The 25,407-nt window shown below is 38.7% G+C and overlaps 1 protein-coding gene across 1 annotated transcript in view; it reads right to left on the minus strand.

The window, feature by feature from the left end:
• The window catches only part of PCDH15 (protocadherin related 15), a 731,645-nt gene that overhangs the window by 186,357 nt on the left and 519,881 nt on the right, over nucleotides 1-25,407 (minus strand). The window contains exons 15-17 of the mRNA XM_082765483.1: nucleotides 19,057-19,263; nucleotides 6,784-6,918; nucleotides 5,533-5,682 (exon numbers count right to left, since the gene is read on the minus strand). Coding sequence (XP_082621609.1) covers nucleotides 5,533-5,682; nucleotides 6,784-6,918; nucleotides 19,057-19,263 — 492 coding nt within the window. The remainder of the gene's footprint in view (nucleotides 1-5,532; nucleotides 5,683-6,783; nucleotides 6,919-19,056; nucleotides 19,264-25,407) is intronic.

Genomic DNA, 25,407 nt, shown 5'->3' on the forward strand with positions numbered 1-25,407 from the left:
AGTAACTGTTCTAGTCAAGCAAGTGCAAGGCTCCAGAGTCACATCTGTACACATATATTTGTAAAAAGGTGGCAAAGAAAAAGTACAGATGCAATCTGGAGCAGCACAGCAGTGAAAAATACTGGGCTACCAGAACTTAGATGGTAGCTACATACAGTCCTCATTTTTCTTGGGCTTGGGAATACAACTCAGTCATTAGTTTAACTAGGAAAACCAGTAATGAGCTGCTGTATGTCAGGGGCAAATGGGATGTGCAGATATACATCAACTTGGGCAAACAAAATATAACACTAACACAGAGAAGGTCAAAGTTCTTTTTCAATATTGTTCTTTTGGAACTTTCTTTAAACCTCTATGCATTACTTGGACACGATCCACCAGCGCCCCAGCAGCCCACAGGGCCGACCGTGCCTGGGGTGCCTCAGGCCTGTCAGAGCTCAAGAAGCACTTGGACAATGCTTTCAGACATAGGGGTTGGGTTTTGGGTGGTCCTGTGTGGCACCAGGACCCAGACTGGATTCTTGTAGGTCCCTGCCAACTTGGGACGGTCTGTGATTCTATCATTACACTTATACTCCAGTTTATCAGTGCATTTACCAAGAAATGCAAATGTAAACCAGTTTTATTTTCTCTTTCTATAAATAACATTTACTTTGTAGCTCAAAATTAATATGCTGATGGACTGAAGGAAAAAGGTTGCAAATAACCACATAAATAAAACCTTAATTGTGATTCAAAGACAACTTGTATAAACATCTCTAAATTGTTCTGAGGGTTAACAGCAAGATGCATGTTTAAGAGCTGAAAACTATGAGCATCTGCCAAGCTGCAAATACCCAAACACATCTCTAATACATAATTTAGTATGTGTCTGTATGCAAGGATGGCTTGAGTCACATTTGCATACGTGCATGGAATGAAAAGCAACTATTTAAAAAAGAGAAAATGATCTAGCACTGCGAAGTCACATTTAAGGTAAGAGCAAAACAGTCCCAGAGGAGCTATTTATTTAATAGCTCTAAATAAAATTTGTCCCCATTTATAGCTGCAACAATTGTTACTGTTCAAGACTAATTCTACTGTGAGCAAAAGATAAGTGACAGAAAATTTACTGCCTGCAGTCTTGCCGTGTTTTATCTCTTTGCTTTCACTTTTGACCTTCAGCACAATGGATATTTATGCTGAGATGTGTGAAGTTAAATGCCCTGTTTAACCAACACCTGGGGCACTTCCTCTAAATTACTGTCCATAGGTGGTATTAGAATTGTTTTGACTCTCACAAGGTGAACTGGTAATGTACTAATCCACTGCAGAGAGTATTATCCATTTCCAGTCATAATTATTTAAGTGTTCTTGTGAGAGTACCCCTAAAAGCCCTGTGAATGTGGAACATACTTCTGCAACATAAAAACAGATAGAAATTAAGATACAGAAAAATTAAAATTGGTTATTTTGGTTCCATAAATTTAAATTTAAGGGAAAACCAGTATATACTTCTCAAGGGCAGTTCAGGATTTTTTTCTGTTATTTACAGTACGTACAAAAATATCCAGTGCAGTTTTTATAGGCCAAGGAAGTCTTCCACCCTCAGGCAAATTTACAAAAAGATCTAGGTAACTTATTCTTTTTGCTGTCTTCTGTCCCTTCTCAGTTCTCTCATTTTCTTGCTTAATATTCACTCTGCCCTGCATAGTTTATGCTGTATACAGAAATGAGACATGCCTAAAGAAAAACCCTAACAGAGTGAATTGAAATGACTTATGTTATTGCATTATGGCTGCATACGCCACTTATCAGTAAGTAACTGGCTTAAATGTCTGAATCACCAGGAGCACAAAGCTCTAACAGAAAAATGGAAAACAGGATAGAAAAACTGTAACAGTATACAAAGATAGAATTAAGTATTTCAATAGGTTTAATATTAACCAATCTTTCTAGTGATAACAATTATTTACCACACATTTAACTGTCTTAAATTACAGATTTCTCAAACAGCTATTGTGCTTCTCACAGTAGGGAGCACAATATAGTACCTATAAAAGCAGAGGGGAAAAAAAAATCAGGTAAGAAATTCTCAAGCTGAAACAGATAGACTGATACAGGAACTTAACTAAGAAGACATTCTCCTCAACCAAGGACTTGAACAGCTTTGCAAGTATTCAGAGCAGAGGACTGACATTAAAACTTCCCAAACTCTGTTGTCAACACACCAACAGTCAAGGAGCACGGATTTCATGCTCTGCTCCATAACTAACTTCAGGAAATGAAGTTAGAGAGGTCCCACTAAGGGGACAAGATCCTCTGCTGGGACACACTCCAACTTTTGACAAACTCAAAACCTTCACCTAAGCCTTGTAACTGGAACACAAAAGGCAAATTACCCACCCCACCACCATGCTTCCAGATGAAACCTGTGCAACACAGTGACACAGAACATCTCTGATTCTGTTCTTTTCCTCACTTCCACTAAAGGCAATAAGGGAAAGAAAGAAAATTCCTTGCTCTGACCACCCATAAAAATTGTTCAAAAAGCCAACAACAACAACTAAAACACTGAATTTCACTCATAAGAAATTCTTTCCTCTGTTACTTGCGGTTATTTTCAAGCAGAGCCTAAGGAACTGTTTGTTTGTTTAAATGAAAAAAAAAAAAAAAAAGTGTACCAGACAGGAAATACAGACTCTATTTTTTTTCTCCTTTTCCAGGAGTAAAATCAAAATTATTTCCCACAAAATGGGACAACAAGCAAGTACCAAACTTGGTGTTTTTTTTTGTACTTTTCTATGCAATTCCACTCAGCAAACAAAAATAAATTTTAATTTAATATTACGCTTAGTATAACAAAATTAAAGTGGCAACTACATGAGAGCAATTACACTGCTATAGTATAAATTAACAATACTTGTTGAAAGATGACATGCTTCATAAAACAAATACTTTCTTGATCATCCTGAAAATACAGTCTGAGTAGAAAGCTAAGTACGAGCCAGTGCTTACGTGTAAATGATTATGAGATTATGTTATACTTCCATTTCCTTGAATAAAAGACTCTGTGCCTAATGCCTGGGCACAACAACAAGGCATTCAAGTTCCCAAATGCCCCAGCGGAATGAAATCACAATTGCTGGTATTATGAAAGTATTCAGAACTGACACCTTTTATGTCCATTATTTTACAAATTCAGACCATCTGGCAATGGAAGATTATCTGAAAAGCAACCTCCCTCCCAAAACAGCCAGAATTATTTACCCTCCAGCTTAGACCACATTATAAATCCTGATCATCTGGAAGTAACCACATGTTAGGGTTGTTGACAGAAGTATGGAGAAAAGAAAAAAACTAATTGTCTTTTAGCAAAGGCAAGCTTAAAGCCTGACTTCCCCAGCACACTCATTTCCAGCTTCAAGATGCCGTTCTAGAAAGGACCTGTTCCACATCTATTTCATGCACTAGCAAAGTTCAAACACTTTGTCCAGTATTTACAGATAAACTTGTCTTCTCACCATTACTGCCCTTATGCTTTTTTGTCCTTGCAATGCTTCCAATCTGCTTAATTTCATTGATCTGATTGATGCAAGCAGTTATACAGCGTCAGTGTGGGAAGGCAAAGGTAACTGCTGAAAGGGGTGGTGGAGGAGCAGGCACTTAACAGCTGCTGAGGCTGAACCTGCTCACAGAAGTAATTTGTATCTCCTCTAAGCTATTTTTGGTGGCACAAGCTAATGCAGATGGCATTGCAGAGCATTCTTCTTGCTTTCTCCCAGAAGGAACAATTTACTAAGGAATTTGTATTTGCAGTCCTCCTGCTTTTTGCACATCTCCAGGGGCTGCAAATATTTACAGCTGTTCTAGCAAAGAGCATAAGCCCTAAGAACAGCACATTCCCCTTTAAATGTGCACGCACTTTAGCATTACAGTGGTTTTAGTAAAGCACAGTAGCTGTTCTACTTCACCTCGAGCATCACAAAGAGAGCTTGGGTAGGTCACAGCATCCTTAAGGCCAACCTTGGCCACAGAAACCGTTCCCTGTTCACATGTGCTGAAATCTCATTTAGCAACAACTTCTGCATCATGTTTCCTGGTACATGCACCTTCACCAAGAGGAAGAACCATTTAGACGCTCTGACACCTTAAATCCACAGTACACTACTTAACCCAATGCCCTGCATAACAAAGGCTATATAACCATCCCAGGGGTTTATTTTTTGGAGCACTTATTCTTTAGGGGGAAAAAAAATAAAATTTCAGATCCCTGTACCTTAAATAGCAAATTAATACATAGTAGTCACAAAATTAACATTTTAATAGATGGAGTTAAATGTTGCAAAGGGAGCTCCTGATGTCAAACTCTACATGTAGCTCCCAAGCGTTAACTGCCTTTTGCTCATTCAGAACAATAATTATTTATTTTTCTCCATATAGCCACCAGTTTCTGCAAAACTTGAAGGAAGTTAAGTTGGTTCAAAACTTTTGTTTTCCTGCCAAATCTTGTTGAAAATGTTCTCATGGCTCTTATTGATCCTTTAAGCACCTGTAGCCCAGACTGATGAAAAGAATAACACTAACAAAGATCCACAGGTAACAAATGCAGTAAGCCAATGCAGTTGAAGCAGGGAATATGCCAAAACAGACACTGAACTCTCTCCACATTCCACTAAATTATTGCTGCCTTCAAATGCTAAGTTGCCTATTTATGAAAATAGTATTACTTAAATCGGCTGATGAATTCTTTTCAAATATTCCTACTGCCTTTTCCTTTTCTTGAATGCTGAACTCACTAACATCATCTTGTTTTCTCAGCCACTAGGCTGGAAACACTCGAGCATGGTTAAGATCTTAGAAAATTTACCACCAAAAAAAGTATTTTTTTTCAAATAAGTTCAGTGCAACCATGTTTCACCTTCTGTCTGCAACCAAACATAAATCAGCATTTGAAAACATTACTTAAAAAGGCTCCCCTCTCTCTCTTCTCCTTAAGTGGACTGGCACTGAACACATTATGCACTACCCAAATTGTTCTACAAATAAAACTAAATTTCTGTAGAAACTAAAAGGTTTTATGATACAATAAAACATTTCTGGATATGTGCTGGACTGTTTACCTGCTCTCCCAATATGTTTTATTTCAATAGCCCTCTAACATTTTTAATATTTCCTATGAGTTAGGAAGTTCAAGAAAATGGCTATCACTCTGACATATCAAGTCTGATGAGAACCAAAAAAGCACGATAATTTTATTTTATTTTATTTTATTTTATTTTATTTTATTTTATTTTATTTTTTATCTTTTGAGGTTTTTCAGAGTAAAAACTTTTGCAAAACTTCTGATGAAATAGCTGAAATGCAAGTATACATTTAAGATAGAGTTACAGTTCAGTACTAGCAATTTTTAATAACTATTTTATCAACAAGGTGGATAAAGATGCACAACCTTTATTTCTAGCTGTTTTCAGTGCATTTTCAGCGTGCTAAAGACTACACACTATTAACAAAGTGGTTTAACAAAGCTAATACAAAAATGTAAAAATTTACCTTTATAACGCTTTCCCCAGGCCTCATATCTGTATAAATCTTGACATTGTATGATATATTGGAGAAGGTTGGGGAATTATCATTTGCATCAATCACCAGGATATTGACTGTCACTGGGGCACTCTCCTGTACACCATCAGAAGCTGTCATCTTCAGGAAAAAACAAACAAACAAACAAACAAACTAGGAACATATTTTATTGGTGTAAGACAATTCCAACTATAAGTATACAGTATGACAAGTTAAAGTCAGTATTTAGTTTAGTTGTTGTTTTTTTTTATACCTACAAGTAAATTGCAGGAGGCTTCAACTAAGCTTGAGCCAGCAGTGTGCAAGACAGAATAAAAGCAAAATGAAAAAGCACCTTGAAAACACCCAATGTCAGAATAGCAGGAGAAACACGAGGGATTAACTGGGGTTTCACAGGGTTGGGGCCAGTCCCGGGCTAGGATATGAGCTGCAGCCCATGGCTAGAGGCAGAGTCTGTCCCCAGCTGCGCCGAACATCCTCAAGGAGCAGGACTTGGCCACAGCTCACAAACTAGGCCACACCTAGGCACCACCACACACACAGAATCTGCTGTCCATGCATGTTAAGCCCCAAGACAGCTTTTTTAAGGTAAAACTAAGAGCTGGAGACTTTCTTACTCCACAGGAGAAGATCTCACTTCAAGTGCCAAAAGGACAGAAAACCGGGAGGCACTGTTTGGGAACTCCTGAAGAAGAATAGCTTTTCCCAACATGGACATTTGTGAGTTGCTTTAGGGCTAGGATGTTTACTCACTGACTGCTAACTGCCTAAGGGAATACTAAATCCATTAAGCTGGTTGTGGTTTGTGTTAGCCTACTTCCTATGTTTTATGAAAATAGAAGCAGAAAGGACATGCAAATATCATGTCCTTAGCTCAGGGGCCAAGAAAAGGCAAGGGTGTTCTCCAAGGCCAGGCATGAAGAGGTGATTCAGACTGTGTCATGGGAAGATGGCAAAGGGCTGGACACAAGCCTGGGTCTGTTGAGATGAAGCTGGTATGGGGATATAAAATGTTGTTAGCAAAATAATCACATCTATTTTGGAAGAGCACACTACTCCACTATCAACCCCCCATCATCACCTGGTAGTGCTACTACTTACCCTTCATTCTGTTTGTCTTCCTCTGTGCCATTCTAATAATCTAAAATGATGTTAAAACTAATGATTTTTCAATGCTTGATCTTAATAAGGCTAATGTGCCTTCAAGAGAATTTAGCTTACCGAGAAAGTGTATATCTGCTGGGCTTCTCTGTCAACAGGCTGCAGCAGGGTGAGGTAGCGGGTGATGCCACTCTGAGTCACAGTGAAAAACGTATTGTAGTCATTCAGGAAGAGATGGAGCTGGGGATCCTTGGTCTTCAATTAAAACAAACAGAAAAGTATTATAAATTCATATATAGCATTAAGTTTCCAATTACTGAATGCAAGTATTACTTCTAATTCAAACCTTAAAAAGCAGAAAGTAGAATACTCCTATGAAAGTGTAAAAAAACCAAAACACACTGATCTGAAAATCTGACTCTCTTGATGATAAATGCGTTAAAAATATTCTTTAACATATAAATAAACCAAATAGTAAACAAATACTTCTATCTGCTACTTTGAAATGATTTTTTTCTTTAAAAAGATTTTTAAGCCAGCAGTGAGACACCAGATTCAAGTATTTGTTTTCAAGTGTATTAAAAATAAAACAAAACCTAACCTGATTAATGTAGCAATAGCTTTATTGCTGCGTAGTGGTGCAATGAAAGAAGATAATCACACATGATGAAGCATATTACTAAACTGATACTATTCATATATTTTCTTTGTCTGATGCAATACACTGATGCAAAATTATATATTTCTCAGTCAATCAGATCAAAACCACAGTAAAGCAATCACAGTATAACTTTCAATAGGAAGTAACATTTATAGTAACAAAACAAAAAAAAAAAGGCAGGCATTGTATTTTGTTACTCAAGACTTCCCTAGGTAGCTCGCTGGGAACAGGCATTATGTATTGTGCATGGAGGGTTCTGCACGTGGCTGGCCAAGCAGGGAGGCAGGGAGAGTGGTGCTGCAACTCTTCTGCTGCACACATGACCACAGGACAAGAGTTATCATTAGGCATCCTGAGCAACCACTCAGGAGCTCATCCTTTCATTTCTATCCCATTTCATCCTGTCTGGGCAGATGCAAGAGCATGCAGAAGAAAAAGGAAATGTTCCCTGGGGAAAAAGACAGAAATTCATTTTGGGGCAAATTGGACCTCAGCTAACAGAAAGGGGGAAGAATGTTCTGGCCATGGACAGAATCAGAAGTTACTATTCCCAGGGAAGGAGCAGCTTACTGAAGTCCAGAACCTCCAGCCACTTCTGTCCAGTGTGTCCTGAACTTGCTAGCTGGCTACAACGGTGCAAGTGGATTTGCTATCCTTAGTCCTTGCCCTGCAGGTTGCTGGATGCCAGCACAGGGTAAGCAAAAGGGGTTTTAAATGCTGTATGCGCTGGTGGTTCTGAAAAGCCCTACAAATTAAGGCACTGTTCTGGGATGTCTGTTTTGTTGAAGTGACAGAAGTCTAAACTGTGACCAGGATTAAGTATCTTCCCCCATCTCTTTGAAGATGCTATTGAGTTATTGATATGATTAGACTGCAATGGTCTTTCCATGTTATGGTCAAATTTTTTTAAAAAAGGTATCTTTTATTGTCTTCTGTATTCTGACAAACATTTTTATGACCGTGTATATTAATTAATCCAACTTCATATGTTACTCTCAGTATTTAGTTTATTCTGTCAGATGAGGTGGAATTACAAAGAAGGAATGCAATTTTATTTGGGCAAAACACAAAAGGCAATACAAGTCCTGTAAAAATTATCTCTAACTGCCCCTCATTTAACATGGAGATGAGACATTAGAGAGCAGATACCAAGAATAAAATGTAACAGAAAATCCAGTGGCTGCACAAAGCATGGCTTGAAAAGTAGTTTTACCAGCTGGTCTCCAAAATGGTCTCTCTTCTACAGAACGTGCCCCATACAGAGTAAGACACGAAGTTCAAAACTGTAAAATTCAACAAATCGTCCAAAAAAGTAGCATTATATTCCTCTTTGAATATTTTCTCAACCTGCAACCTGAATGCTTCTAGAAGGTTTACTCCTGCCCAGTTATTATTGACATTCCTACACAAACAAACAGAAAAAACAACAGACCACCTAAAAGTTCACCAATCCCTACAATCTAGCAGTCAAAAACACTTGAGATAACTCTAACATGCACCAGGTGTCATAATAAATAACTATGAGGACAGATGAGGACAACAGAAGGAGAAATAGATTTATTTTAGCAATCCAAAATACTCCAAAGCATGCATTTGTGGAAGGCTAAGATTATACTATTTAAATGTGAAACCACTTCAGTTGCTGAATGCTCCATGAAAGAAATATCAAAGTGTTACAAATCAATGGTCTCCTATTGCCCAGAGCTTTGCTGTAACTATGCCAGCTTTCAGTAAAATTAAAATTCATTTTACAACTAGCAATGCAAATGCTAATCTCTTTTTTCCATAAGAAATTATGGAAGGTAATTGCCAGTAATTGTTCACTTTGCAGACATTACGAAGTCAGTCAAAAATTTAATTTACAAAAGCCCTGGTTGGTTGTTACAGCTCTTGCTTGTCATGTCATTTAACTGTATTTTTCCCTAATTTGTTCTTGAGAAAAAACAACGATGGAGATCCCATACGCTCAGAAAGTCATCTATCCTATTTCTTAGCTATTCTTGTATAAAAAAAATTACCCTCATGTGTAAGTTAAATCAACGTTGCTGCAATCAACGCATATTTTTACTACTTCCATGCATGTTGGACCTACAAAGCAATTTATTTCCTTAATCTTTGCCTTGGTATGCTTTTACACTTTTATCAACTTTTATGCTAAAAGAAAACCTGCTTGACTGAACTGTGCACATTCCACCTGGCAGATACTGTGAGAGAATGTAATTGCAGGAAACAATCCATCCATGTCACCAATGTAATTTCCAATGCTTTAGGCTTTTAAGCTATTATTTTAGATAGGTCTGGACTTAAGCATCGATCCCAGACTATATTACAGGGTGATGTAGAATGGTTTGTCTCTGATAATTTTTTTAGCATATAATTTTAAGCAGACAACTATCAGAATCCAGACAGGGCAAACACGCAAACTGAAAGGACCATTTCAAGCATGCAGTTCAAACCTGGTATGGTTTGCATACTTCAGACCTATTAGCAGGTACCTCTTAAAGGAAAAAGAAGTACTTTCTGTAATACTGAAGTGTTGTATAGAGATACGTAACTATGCAATGAGCACAAAGCAATCAAAAAATAACCATGTTACATCTCCTCTGAGTTACATGGGTTTATACCCCAGATGAACTTATCTCAGGGTCTATAAAGAGCTCTTTGCAGGCTTTGGGAAAGAAGTGACAGTCCAAGTCTCACAGAAACTTGGACGGGGTGAAAAATGAAAGAGGACTGGGGTAAAGAAATGCTTAAATAAACAAACTACACAATTCAAACACAAATGAATTTTGCAAATGTAATACCCAATATCTACAGGAATGGCACCTGATGAAAGACATAAAACAAAAACAAATGACATAAAATGAATACTAGTAAAGAAATACAAGCCTGCAAATGATGAAGATCATAAAAGAAGTATATTTTAGGGGAAAAAATGGTTACAGACAAAAATATGAGACACAAAAAGTGCTCCAATGCAGTATTAATAAAGAAAGTGTGGGTTTGAATTTGTTCTGCTTGGAAGTCTCTGGAGAAGTCCCTGAAAGTTTGAAGGCCTATGCTGACGTTAACGTTACATTTCTGTTTCTCCTTTCCACTCACTGGAGCTTACAGCTCATTCTAAAGAAAACAGTTTTCCAACTTACTAAGACCACACCAAAATCACACGATTAAACTACAGTGGAAGATGTCTACTTATAAAACATTTTTCAAAAATATATCTCCTTAAAATTTATGTCCAATTATTGTAATTATTGTAATTTGCCTTTGCCATCACCTAGAGTGGAAAGCAATGAAACATGGGTCAGTATTTGACTTGGTAATGGAAACATCCCAACATCCTGCTTGATAAACCCACAGGCCATAAGGGCAGCAGGGAGCAGACAGCTAAACATACGAGCCACAATGATACAAGACAAGCATGCCCATGGTTTAGTTTAGAGGCAACGCAGACTGAACGCAGACTGATTTTTTTTTTTTTTACAAGCTTACCAAAAACCTTCCAGTCTTCCCATCTTAGAAAGGAACACAGCACAGGGTTATCACACTCATAAGTAAACAGACAGCAAGGTCAAGACTATTAGAAATGCTTAGGCTTCCTGATTTCCTAGTGGGGGCTTGTCTCCAAAAAGCTGTAGCAATAAGGCTAGTTAAATGACACATCTTGGTTTTCCAGTGTTCCTCTTGTGAAGAACCATCTGCACCAAAATGTTCACAGAAGAGAGTTGTTTGGTTGAGATGTTTCCAGAATTTGCCTTATTTCTGGGTGAAAGTAGAAAGGCTTTTCCACTTGTGTCTCTCATTGGAAAAATCTGAGATGCACCATCTTGCAGAACTGAAACAAGTGAGATTCCCAGTGCCATAGACAAGGGGTTGTCCATCAGACTGATTGCTCTTGTGAGATGAGTTCATGTGAGATGAGTTCTGCAGGGCCTGATGAGATGGCCCTCCAGGCTCCCAGAGGCTTAGATTGCCCAGACAAGATAGGCACTGCATTTGGAGTGTTTCTCCTTAATCTTTAACATCGCCGTTATGTAGCCTAAGAACAACCTGAAGCAGCCTCCTGAGAATGACTTCAGCTGTACAACTCCTTAGGCCAACAAAACCCAAGAAGAAGAATTAAAACTAAAGAATTAAATTCTGAGCAAATGAAAAACCTGGCAGAGGTCAACCAGTCTGAGACGTCGTGCAAGGCACACAGTGAATATCTTTTTTCCTTCTTAAGCATTTTTATTTCTTTAAAGTGAGATCATTTACATGATACTCAATCGTACAACTTAAAACCAACAGCACAAAAAAATCTCTTCCACATTTGTCAGCTCCACTTGGAAGGAATATATGTCATAATCCTAGCAAGAGAACCAGAGCAAATAGATGCTGAGTAATGCTTCAATTCCAAATTCTTTCAGTCACCACCAAAACTTGTACAAAGGAAGGGCTGATGCCCATGTGTGACTGTACAGAGTGCTGCAATGCTTTGTAGACTGCTTCTGAATTAAAGGTGCTCTGGGCAATGCTCCTTCCTGAATGAAGAGGCAATCAAAGTTAGGAAAAATCGTCTTCTGTTCCTCACACAAGTGAGCCCCTTCTGAGAGAGGGCACGAAGCAAATGCTAGCCTCTTCAGTACTTCTACTAATTAGCATAGCATTTCTTTAAAATAGGACAGCTATACAAAAGACTAATTCCTTGAGGACTCCAAGGAACTCAAAGACAAAAAGAATAGCTCCAGAAGGCAGGAAACATTAGGTATTCATCCTACACAAATCAAGAAAAAAATAAAATGATATGGTAAAGTTACAATTTCAATTTTTTTTCTTAAGTGAAAAAAAAAATCAGAAAGGAAAGAAAAAAGAAAATTTGTCTTTATAAATCCCAGAGAAAGAGAAATAATATTCCTACTTTATCCTTCTCTTTTGTTTGGTTTAATAGTGAAATAGTGATATTAATGGGCTGTTACATTTAAGAAGTCTATTTCCTAAAATAATATTTTGTAATGTGACTATTGGAGTGTCGCAGAAGCACCATACAGGGACAGCAGCATTATGAGAACTCTCCTCTGGGGAGAAAACCAGCTGCAAACAAATTCAAACAATAACAGTGGAAGATACAAGCAAACAGGCAAAAATGAGAGAAAAACAGTATTTAATACACTTTCGTGATTCCTGGCTGATGATACAGATCCATCATTTTTCCTTTTCTGGATATATTATTGAAAATCCATAACCTGAATTTTAAATTACATTTAGAAATTCTGTTGTCCTTTCATCCATCCCTTGTCCTCTCCATTTGTTATGAAGACACTTTCATGTAAATTATTTTTTTCTTTTAAATATTGTACAAGTTCTCTAGAAAAAAGGGTGCTGAGCAACCACCTACCTAGTTTGACTTCCAACTTCAGAGACAGTGGAAGCATAAAAGGAGAAAATGGTCTGGTAGAAGAGCTTCTGGAGAAGAACCTGATGTAGTCGCTGAAGCACAGCATATTCCACTGCCCCAAGACCCTGCCCTGGGCTGTACGCATCTGCAGAGGCAGTTACTGCACAGCTGCTTTTATGAAGGCATGCTGGCCCACGTTAATGCTTTTGAACACATGCTGGTACACTTTATAAACATGACATAAATTTTGTGTTCTAATGAGTGCTGCACAAATTGCCACACACCCTGACTTGATTCATCAAGACGCTGTGTGGTATCAGTAAACACCTTGGCAGTCAAGTAGTAAGCAATGGATGTGAATGCTGATTAGCTTCTTTGGATGTGGAAGTTAAAACCTTTCCTTTAGCATTTTCTCTGTTTCTAGAAGAGATTTGATAAAATTCAGCATGCGAGGCAGTAAGGCAGTTACTGAGTAGCACTTTTCCCCAACCCAAAAACCCAAAGTATCAGAAGTTAGTACTCTCCCATAGGAAGTAAAAGAGTGAGGAAGTAAGTGGCTCAAGGAGCCTTATGTAAACACCAGTCAGACTGTTTGGTTTAAATTCCTCATCTTGGCTTCAGTTTACTTAGGTCTTAAGGTACTCATGTGGTTTAATTTAATTTATGCCATTTAAACTGACTACTTAATTATATCAGCACTTGGCAGTGCTGCTCTAGTTAAAGGTCTGTTTGCAATGTCAAATCTACAAATTAATTTTTTGAAGGTTTATAGCAGGACCGTATAATAATTCCACAGGGAATTAGAGAATCTGAGAATTTAGAATCCAAGTTGGGTTTTTTTGCCTAAGATATACAGTTAAGATGACCGTTTTCTTCACACTTTTAACTGAGGGTAGAGAATTGCCTTAATACAAAATATAATCTCTGCTGATTTGTCAATGAGAAGACAGAATACATTATGTTTAGTCAGTGCCACTATTGGAGACAAACATGCACAAGCACGCAGAGGATTTTTGTCAACTTCTCATCAGCATTCCCCATTTACTAAGTGCATTAATTTACTCCAATACAATGAAGCCATCAGAACACTAAGACCTGCATAACACTAAGACCTGCATAAGTTAACCCACCCTGAGTTACCATCTGATTCCTTCTTATCCCTTCCTAAGAGAAGTGGCCTAGCAGGTACAGAGCCATCCGACACTGCAGCCCATCTCCTCTGGCTCAAGATATTGCATCTCAGCAGGACCAGAAATCGTCACTATTTTGTCCTCAGTTCTGGGGGGCTGGGGGTGGCAGTTTCAAAATTACATTGTGTACGTGGTGGTGATCGGTACTGACTTGAACACGGGAGCAATCATAAGCTAAAATACACCTCCTGCTGCATATCCAGGTGAGCGGGGCTGAGCCTGGCACAAGAAATCCTCACTCCCCAGCCTCGCTGCCACACCACACTGAGCCAAGGCACCAGGACAAGAGCAGCACAGTCCGAGCGCCTGAAAGTCCAGGAGGGGAACAAAACAAAAATCCATGATATAAACAAATCAATGTAGGGCACTGGGAACTGCAGGACTGCTAATTGATGATGGTGAGAGGTATGGATCAGGCTCACCGATCTCCACAACCTGCTGGGATGACAGTTTTGCAGACAATTGACTTTTCTTTATTATTACATTCCACTCTTTAAAGAATGCTGGCAATTTCTCATCATTCAGAAAAGTTTGTTGTTATGATTTAAGATTTCCTCTTTTTAGACTAAGCCTGTATTTCAGAAATTCTATTCAAGTAAGCTTTCCTTTTCTGTGATTTACTCCTGTTTTTTCTTGAGATGCATTTTTTTTTTCTTTTAAAATGAATGCAGGAAGGTTGCACTATAATGTATTGCAGTACACAATGCAGTATTGGTTAACTAACTAATGTTTAGCCTGTGATGTTAAATCTTTCCAGATAATTTCACTGTAACAAAGCAGACCACAAACTAACCACAGATAACCAAGGAAAGCCTGTAAGAAACAAAGTTCACATCATCTTTCAACATTCCTAATTTCAACATTCCTAATTTCTAAGAGGTGAATTTGACAAGGTTTATAAATGTGCTATTATAATCCTTTTTTTTTTTTTTTAAATAAATAAATAAATAAATAAATAATCTTATACTGTATTTTTTTTTTTAATCTTTCTACCTGATGTGTCGTCATCTACCTGGTGTCTTCATTTAAGCAAGCTCTTCCAGTCATCAATCTATCCATCTGTTTACTCACCACCTACAGCCCAGGCAGCTGGCACCGTGAAGAGACACAGCTCCATCAAACACACCAAAAACGCGTCAACACACCTTAGCACCTTGTGACATTTTTCCACTTGTCTAAACAGCTTCTCCCAGTCAGAATCCCTCAAATTCCCCCCACAGAATCTGTTTGGGTTGTTTATTTACTTCTTTACCGCCTTAAAAATTAACAATGAAGAAATCTTTATTTCTGGCAAAACCAGAAAACACTACTATCTGAAAGGGACAAAAGAGGGAACTTAAGCAGACAAAGAAATAAATGCAAATGATCCAGTGAATTTAAGGACTCACATCTGCAAAAGCCAGTTTTGCTATGCTATGGAGAAGCACATGGGCACTTGAATGCTTGAGCAAAAGACCTTGCTTCCTTTTAAATTTCATTTGTAATTCAATTTGCATTAGAAATATTCTAACAGGTTAGTCTATTTGCAGCGAATGAACACAAAAGAGCAGAACCAGGTATTTATTATGCAATACCTTTAGCAAGTTGTCCCAAACTGTCCACCACACAGTAGGAGGCAGCAATAGCACCTTATGCCACATCATTTCATAGTCCAGGAAGCTATGGCAGTTACTCATCACAAAACACTGAAATATTAAACTTATTCAATAATTAACAAACACCGGCTAGGATACTTCTGGCTATACTGCATTTGGTGTCATGTGCATTGACCAGATTTTCATTAACTTATGGATATTAGGAAAAGGTTCCTCACCGAGAAGATGTTTTTAGTTTGCTTTTAGTTCTCACTGCTCTAGTCTGACACTAGCTATAGGCAATAAATTACATGAATCTCCCTATGCTGCATCTGCTTTGCCTGTGATGGTAACTGGGGGGCGATTGTCCCTGTCCTTATCTCAACCCATAAACTTTCTTTTCATGCTTTCTCCTGCTGTTCTGTTGAAGAGTGAGAGAAAAACATGCTGGAGCTTAGCTAGCCATCAGTGCAAATCCACCACATAAGTTCACTATGAAATATGTTTGGGCTCTTGAATGGTCATTTCCTACAGATATGAAGTTTCAGGCCTACTAACACTGAGATATGGGAATATTTAACAACTTTTAATAAACTGCATAAAGCAGCTTATGTTCAAGAACAATAAACTTGACACAGACTACTTAAGTTAGGTTAGCACTCCCAACTGAAATCTCTGCTCCAGAAAGGATAGATTTATTATTATTATTATTAATAGCAATACAATTAAAATATAAATATTTGTGCCACATCCAAGTTGAAATTCATAGCACACACAAACACATGTATACTAACGAACCACCCTATTAAACATTCAAATATTGAGATAACTTCATGGGAACATGTTGATGGGCTATGGAGAAGGCACAATGATAGAACACAGAGCCCTGACATCAAACTGCTTGTGAAAAATTTCAGTGAACCCCCTGGAAACTCAAGTCATTCAACATAACTGACATCATCAATAACAAAAAACACTTTTGGTGGAGAACCAGGATTATATTACAAACCCCATTATGTAGTGTATTGAAAGTTTAAAAAAAGCTATTTTCTAACCAGAAGTTTTTGAGATTAAATATTTTTAATTAGGGAGTATAAAAACATCACGTGTTACACTAAGAACCTGGTGCTTACAGACCCATTCGAAGAGGCAGTCCAAATTCAGCATTTAAAAATTCAAAATCATCTTAATTTTCAATCTCTTGTACGATGTAGTACACAGATACATCAAAGAACTTTCTGTCATCAAACCTGCCTTAAACATCTTGTTAGAACGGTTAGAACCGTGCAACCGCCAGGGTAAAGTTAGGTTAATCAGAGCACTCTTAATTACTAACCTAAAAAAGCTCTGGAGGTAATTGGCATCAAAGTCTTTCTCCCATTCCTGTAGAGTATAACAATGTCATCTACCAGGAGCATCCAGAACAAATGCAGATGTGCAAAAATGCAAATAAATTCAAGCATCTGAACTTGGACACTGAACTCTTTTCAATTAAAACAGTTTTGAATTATTTCAAGCACCACTGATTCAGTCCCTCGTCATTCCATGCCAGATGACTTCACTTACCACCGTGGAATCGTACACACAGTGGGATTTTCTGAGGCCACTGCAGCTACAATGCCTTGAGGCAGGTATCTCACAGCTCCAGGATCAGTGGTGGACTTGCTGACAGAGAACAGCCAGCAGCACAACGTGAGAGGAGGAACAGCCATATTTCTGTACCATTTTCAGCCGTCCACCTCCCAAGCCAGCAGTGAGGCAACCCAGGCAGAATGGATCACAACCAGCTCTCCAGCTTGCCAAAATCCCTGCTCTGTGTTTTGGACCATTCCCATCTGATGTGCAAGTCCATAAGCCCCACAGACACTCTTGCTCTGTTTCAGCCTTCCACCCTTCAGGTGATTAGTAGTCTGTCTTTACAGTTTTCATAAGTTATAATGGTCACAGGTTTGTTACATGGTGGGCATAAATGGTGCCCTGAAATTCCAGATTCCTGTAACAAAGAGCCTTTTAGAGAGATGACCAGAATTGTCTCTACGCCCAGTCATATCTGAACCAAAGGTTTTTTACCAGCACTTTCATGAAGGTGTGTGTTAAGACAAAACAGCAATTTGCTTAGGCAAAAGGCATCTAAAAATGGCCTCATATTTTGTAACGCACATAAAGACCATAGCCTTTAAAATAGCCTTCACAGAATATCTCCCAAATTAAAAGACCATAGCCTTTAAAAAAGCCTTCAGAGAAAATCTCCCAAATTAGTACCTTCAAAAAGATTTAGCTGTGGACATTAATTCTTACAATTGGATTTCTTTTGTGTTCAGGGAAACCAGATTTCATACATTATACAAGCAGACTTTATACAACTATGAATCACACTGATTGCTGTAAATATAAACAGACACCCGATGCTAACACCTTTTTTATCCCTACAAAATACCACATTTTTGGTCAAACAAGAGAACTGCTTTGATTTTAACAAAAGCACTGCTGCAGAAGAGTATTTCACACACAGCAGAAGTTGTCTGTAATGCCAGCTGTTGATGCCACGTGTGCTTGTTCCAGCCCCTGACATCCATCTCCAGCAGCTATTTCTGCTTGCCTTCTAAGTGATTTTTGTGATTGCCCATGAATTGAGTGAGATATTTTAATGGATAGATAGGACATATTCTACATTACTTTGGGCTTTAAAACAGAGTTTTAGGACAGCAAATTACTTGATGGAAGACAAGGCTATAGAAAGCATCTTTTAGTGAAACTGGCCCCTTGCATTCCTCAAAACTAACGAATATGCCTGTATCAACTGTGAAACTTCAAGAACAGAAGATGGCTTGCAGAACATCAGGTCAAGAGCTCTATTAAAGCGTAGTAGCATATACTATTTTTGCTAAAAACCCCATGCATAGAACTTAGCTTTTATGAGGTACCTGAATATAGCAAGAGAACAGAAGAACAGAAACAAACAAGAAGAGTAAAGGTGACTGCTGGAGAAATAATGTATGGAGGAAAAAGAAATGCCAATGGAAAAAAGACACAATAACAGTAACCTCGGTGAGACCAGAAGAAAACTTAGCTATGTAGACTTGGTATGGCTATTACCTGGTTATTGCTTTTTCAAATACATTCCATTTGTACCATAAGCAATGTTAGTATCAAAATATGGGCACAGAAAAGAACAGAATGAACTTCTGGCCTCCTTTTCTCCTGTTCCTCCCCTTCTGGTTCATCCAAATGACCTATTCCTTCCATTCTGAGCTTCTGTCTCGTATTTCCCCATACCCTGTGGCATATCCATTCATCTCACAAAATGTAATTTTTTTTCCCGACTCACACTATACATCCACTAATTTTAACAGTACACAATTAGGTAAAGCTGGGCAAAAACAGGTTTTTTGTTTGTTTGTTTGTTTGTTTTCAGTTCAGAAGCACTTTAAAATCCTTTTGAACTCATAATGAAAAAAAAAAAACAAACACACAATTAGTGATTTTTTTTTATCTGGATCGAAAGAGCTTTGTCTCCATAAAAATATGAAAAAATAAAACACTGAAAACAAAAAACACCAGTATGAAGGCGTATAAGAAAGAAAAACATACCTCCTCCACATCATTGTCCAACACCGTGATTTGTAATGGAGAAGTCAGATTCTGGCTATCAGAGATCGTTGTTCCCACTGGGGAGGATTCAAGGATAAAGCCCTCGTATGTAGACTTGGTAAAGTAAGGCTTCTGATTGTTCTCATCAAGGACTTCAATATGCAAATTGGCAAAGGCAGGAAGAGGATGACCGTTGTCTTGTTCAGCCTAAAAAACAAACTCATTTGTCTAAAGGTCTCAGCCAAATAAAACTATGAACAGTTACTAATTGGCATTGGCTTACTTTTAAGAATTGCAGTCCAGTTACACACATGAGTAACATCATACACATCACCCCACCATGAAACTTTGTGTCAGGAAAAGAAATACCAAACACAAATTAGCTGGGCTGTAAGAGCAAGAAGAGTCTCCATCATGCTAACCTTTAAAGCAGTCAAAATGAAATTCAAAAGCTATAGAATACATGTAAAATGATTCCTTAAAGTATTGGTATTAGGAGTTTGGGAAAATCTATAAATCTATAACTTACTGAACTGAGATATAGTTTGAAACTGATTCCCCACTGAATTAAAATTAACTTCAAAGGAAAAAAAATAAAGTCACCAAAATTTCTGGGAAGTACTCTAGTAACTGATGTAGTTAGTACATGATGAAACTTGAAACATGTCAAAATTGATAGGTTTTACCTAAGATAATATCCTGTAGGCAGGAGAAAATCTCAGAAAGTCTGCTATAGAAGCAACAAATGCATGTGGATCTGATTCTGTTATTTTATAAGTAGACCTACTGCTGAACACCACTAAATACTCCATTCCACTTCATAAAAAAATAGGGCTCTTCACAGTAAAAAGTTTAACTGCAGCAAGTTTCTTTAAAACGGACAGGTATGCTCTTTGCCACTACTATAAAGAGAAGCTAAAAAAAGGTAAATGCAAAGAACAGATGGTCCCATTCTTCTTATCAGCTTCAGTCGTTGTAGTAACAACCTTGCATTAAAGCCTATGTGAGCATAGAACCCACCCTGGCTTAAGAGGAACTCCCCACCTGACCACCACATCACCACCCAGTACCACAGGCCCACATAGCGCTCTGAAACACGTGTGGTTAAATACGAAGAAGGATGCAGGCTCCCTAGATTTTAGAGCCTCAAGTCCAAAACCACAAATAAAAGGATTCCTTCCTCAGCAGGCACTCCAACTGAAAAGCATTTAAGCTTTGTGGGTGCTTTCCTTTTCGTTCACTGGGTTGGGTACACTGGTCAAAGTCATGGGGAGGCCAACAGTGATAAGAGAACTGGGCAGAATTTGGCAGCTAATCCCTTCAGAAAGCCACAGCCCCCTTCCTATTGCTTGAAACCAGCAACATGCATTACTTGCAGCACCAGCAGGTTGTGCCTTAAACAAAAAAAAGGAAGTGATGAATCCCCACTCAACTCTCAGTGTATATTATTTAATGTTTTCTCAGTAGTTTTGTAATATTTCTGCAAGCCACCACTTTTCTAATCAGACATACCTACTTGCTGAACCCTCATTTAGACTTGCTTCTACAGATTAGTGATAACACCTTATATTGGAACTGCTCTGAACCACACAAAGTACATAATACAAACTCCATAGAGAAAAATATCCATTTTCTGATCCTTATGGTACATAGATACAGGTTAAAAAATCAGCCCTGATATTCATAAGAGCAAAAGATCAAATAAAAGTTTCCCCTCTTTGAAAAGATTTAGCTCACTTCTGGAAGGGAAAACAAATGGATGGTTTCCTTACAAGGCCTCTTTCAGATGCATTCTGTTTCAAGCCACTGGAAAACATGGATAACCAATTGTTTTCCTTTGGGGCTTTACATATAATGGTAGTCCAACAAAGCAAATGGAGAACTGAAAAAAAAAAGTTCGTAAAATGCTAGTTACAAATATTCAACTTCAAACAACAGTTAAAGTAATAATTGTCTCTAATAGTTACTTTTTTCCCCCTTTTCTTTAGACGCTTTAGATGAACAAAAAAAAATAGAAGGATGAAATATGAAAATTGTTAAATAACTCATGTCATAAATGTTTAGATACACTTAAGTAGTATATATTTGTTAGGTACTATGGGTGTTCTATGCAACAAGGTTCGCTTATTCAAAGCATTAGATTAAGCAGTTCCCAAGAAGAAAGGGGAAATTAAAGCACTCCTATAGACTCCCTGAATCTGCAGGAACATCAACAAACAGAGTTGGCTTTCTTGTCGAGGTAGCAGGGATCTGTTCAGATAAACTGCCTCTGGCAACAGAACAACCTCCAGATGGAGACTAATGCAGAGGCAAGATTTTAGGGTGCTCCTGCTGTACCACTTCTGCTCCCTGTGCTCACTGCCACTGGAGGAAGGCCAAGTACCGGGGGAAATTGGCAGGCGGGGGGGCACCCAGACATGCTGCGGGCACCCAGCTGCAGAGGAACGGAGCAGGGAAAGGCGACTCTGCCAGCTATCTGCATTCTGCAGGGCTGGAAGGGCCCATCTTCTCCATCCCACGCCACCCAGGGTCACTGCCATCTCCCAGTACAGCTTTGCCCTAGAGGAGCATCTGACAGAAAACAGTGTCACCTTTGCTTACACTCAGGGTTCCTACTTCTCTGTGGATTCACAAGGATATGACTTCTGCACTGAATCTCTGTACAACCCTCCAAGCATGCTCAATCCAGAAAATCTGTCATAAAATGCATGAATACTAAACAGCCTGCAGTTTATCTAAGATGCTTCCACGTTGCTGCTCCTCCACAGGACTGGGGAACTGATCTGCCAAGAGAATTTTAAAAGCCTAAATAGAAATAACTAAATAGATCCAGGTGGTTATGGCTCATGTATCCAGCAGAGCAGCCAGACGCATGTTTCCCAGCCTTATTTGATCTGCCATACAGAAGTTACCATTTCTCTTCCAGCTTTGATCCTGTTTTACCTCGCTGGCCCGTCTTTCATTCCCACAGCCTCTCCAGCCAGCAGCCCAGGGTTACGCAGCCTTTCTGCCTCAGCTGTTATTTCTGAGCAGTGCTATTTCACAGCCTTGACCTCCTAGGAAGATGTCTGCCAACTCTTCCAACCCAGCTAAAACTTACTTCAGCTTCATCCCTGGCATCCCCTACCAAGAAAGAAGTAGCACAGAGGAAATACTGCCCTACCTGCTCGGCCCCAGGCCCTGCCCACCACGCTTTTCAAGCTCTCTACTCTTTGATCCCAATAAGGGGAAGAGCAGCTGGAGCTGAGGCAAAGTGCTGCACGGGGACAGGCATGCACTTAGCATCTTGGAAGCAGCTGGGACACATGGAACATTTCTTTCCCTGGGGTGAAGGGCTACATGTACGAGCAACGTGGGAGAATAGAAGCCAGACCTACAAACTGATGGCAAAGAAGCTCTCAGAGACTTGAGGAAAGCAAAGGCAGGTGGATGTTTTCTCCAGAGGGAGCAGATCTGCAGGTCTTGATGAGGACACAGTGCTGATAAATGCTGCTGCAGGTGGCAACGTTCAGGCTCAGTGTGATCCACCCCTGCAGGTAAACTGCAGGAGGGGATGAGTAAAAGGACTGATACAGGAAACGAGTTCTGTTAGCTATTTAACAGCAGCATTTCATATAGCCTATACATATAGCAGCAACTAACCCGAGAAGAAACTGTGAAGGCCTGTCCAGTATTTGAACAGTGTCCATGACAAGATGAGTTATTTCAGTATTCATTCACCGTTTCTCTGAAAAATCTCCTCTGGTCAACAGAAAAAGTTTGCCCGTCACCTAGCATTTGGACAGAACAGACGTATCTCTTGAAGGGATGAGATTTCTTTGCAGGAGGAGAGGAAAGGTGAATGGCTTCTTCAGGATATCTGGTTAGAATAAAATTTTGGAGGGGTGTCGTGGTTTAACCCGGCCGGCAGCTAAACACCACGCAGCCGTTCGCTCACCCTCCCCCCTCCCTCTCTGGGACGGGGGAGAGAAATGGAAAGTGAAGCCCGTGAGTTGAGATAAAGACAGTTTAATAAGACAGGAAAAAAAATAACAAAAATAATAATAACAATAATAATAATAATAATAATAATAATAATAATAATAATAATAATACAATGATGATAATAGTACCACTACTAATAATATGTACAAACAAGTGATGCACAATGCAATTGCTCACCACCCGCTGACCAATGCCCAGCCTAACCCCAAGCAGTCCGGCCCCCCTCCCCCAGCTAGCCACCCCTATATATTGTTTAGCATGATGTCAGATGGTATGGAATACCCCTTTGGCTAGTTTGGGTCACCTGTCCTGGGTCTGTCCCCTCCCAGCTCTTACTGCACCCCCAGCCTGCCCGTTGGCAGGACAGAGCAAGAAGCTGAGATGTCCTTGGCTTAGTATAAGCACTGCTCTGCAACAATTAAAACATTGGGGTGTTATCAGCACTCTTCTCATCCTAAGCCAAAACACAGCATTCCACCAGCTACTAGGAAGAAAATTAACTCTGTTCTAACTGAAACCAGGACAAGGGGTTACCTTGAAGTGTCTCCCCTCTAGACATTATACAGCAAGATGAGTTATAAAGGCTTGCATTTAAATACCAATTTGAGAAATTACAGAAACAGTGCTGGGAGCAGACTGGGATCTCGTTTTATTGCTCTAAATCCTGCTTCACAAGGATCATTCCTTCCTCAGTGCAAAACTCAACCTTTGTGAAACTCAGAATCAGAATTCTGTCTTCTTCCATTCATATACAACCCTTAACAGGCCAAAACGCCTCTCTACAATTTCCCCTTGAAAATGCCCACTGTATCACACACAATCTTTAGACCTGGAAAAGAAACAAAACAAAACAAAACAAGAAAAAAAAAACAGTGGCAGCAGGTAACATGAGCACATTCGAAGCAGCAGCACAGGATATTCCCATATCCCTTTGTTGTTCTGTTGTTCTTGATTTGTTGTCATCTGGCACATGCAACCACAGAAGAGCAAGTTTTTCCACAATTTAAAAAAAAAAATCAGAGTTGCCTCTCTTTTTGCCACCATGATGATAAGACTGAAAATAGTGTCTAAAATAAGAATATAACATATCATGAACCTCCTGACCCAAAAAAGGTAGGTTACCACCATCTAACAAGTAACTGGAACAATAATGTCTGAGACTTAGAAAAGCACAAAACTACAAGAAGAAATGATAATAGGGATATAATCAACTTAACATTAATGTCAGCCCTAAGAATTTTTCTTAAAGCCCACAACAATCTGTCCTCTAAAATGAACTTTTTCATATGCTGTATGACCAAAAGCTTTGCTGAAATCAGAGCCATCAGTCTTGTCTTTTTTTTTTTTTTTTTCCCTTTGAACTTTTCTAACTGCAGTCAGGTCCCAAAGTAATTTGTTCCTTACTAGCACAATTCTCTTAATTCCCCGATCAATTTAATATTTTTATTCAACAAAACCAATTTTAGACATTGTTTCCTTTGTATGTCTGTAGCCTAAACCTGTCAAATTTACACCAACCAGGTTGGCTTCTGGATATTGTTTCTTCAGAACTGTGAACTGTGATTGAATCATGCTTGCTTTTTTTTTTTTTTTTTTTTTTTTTGCCTTTTTTTTTTTTTTTCTTTTCTCTGCAGGACATAGCATTGGAAATGCATGAATAATTTAAAACAATGTACTTGAACTTAATTTTGTTACCACTTATGAAATACACACCAGCAGATGGAAAATTTCTTTGATAGATAAATATAACTTAAAATTTTCATCCTGTATCTAGAGTGATTTTTTTAAAAATATGCAAAACTCGTGGCTTACTTGGAAATAATTGCATACAATAACACTGTCTGTTATTTTTTCTGATTCAACGATAATGATATCTATACACTGACATCCAACTTTCGAGGTTAAGACTGAGAAGAAACTTACAAAATATCTGCACCATCATGCATACAATTTTACACTAAAAAAATTGCCACTGCATCCTATTTAAGTATCCATGTATAGCAAACAAAAAAAAAAAAGTAGAACTATATTTGAAGAAGAATCACAATATATCTGAAAATCAACCTTTGGCTTTTCTGAAAGTAAACAAGCAATGTTCTTGTGCTATTGGAAGGCAATACTGGTTTTAGAACTGATGCATCCATTTAGGCAGCCTGAAAATGAACTAAACCATGCTTTACCACTAGACACCACCAACCTGAACAATAGAGAGAGAACCCCCAGCAGGCTACCAGAGACCACAGTAGAGACCAAAGAAAGCACCACTGCTGGCTCAGCTGCCATCTGTGTGTGTCCTGTAAGCTGGGTTGTTTTTTTGGTCCATGTACCTTCTCACAACGAGAAGCACAAACATCAAATTCACTTGCC

This window comes from Aythya marila, assembly GCF_965140915.1.
Source record: "Aythya marila genome assembly, chromosome: 7".
In the NCBI taxonomy this organism is placed as follows: domain Eukaryota; kingdom Metazoa; phylum Chordata; class Aves; order Anseriformes; family Anatidae; genus Aythya; species Aythya marila.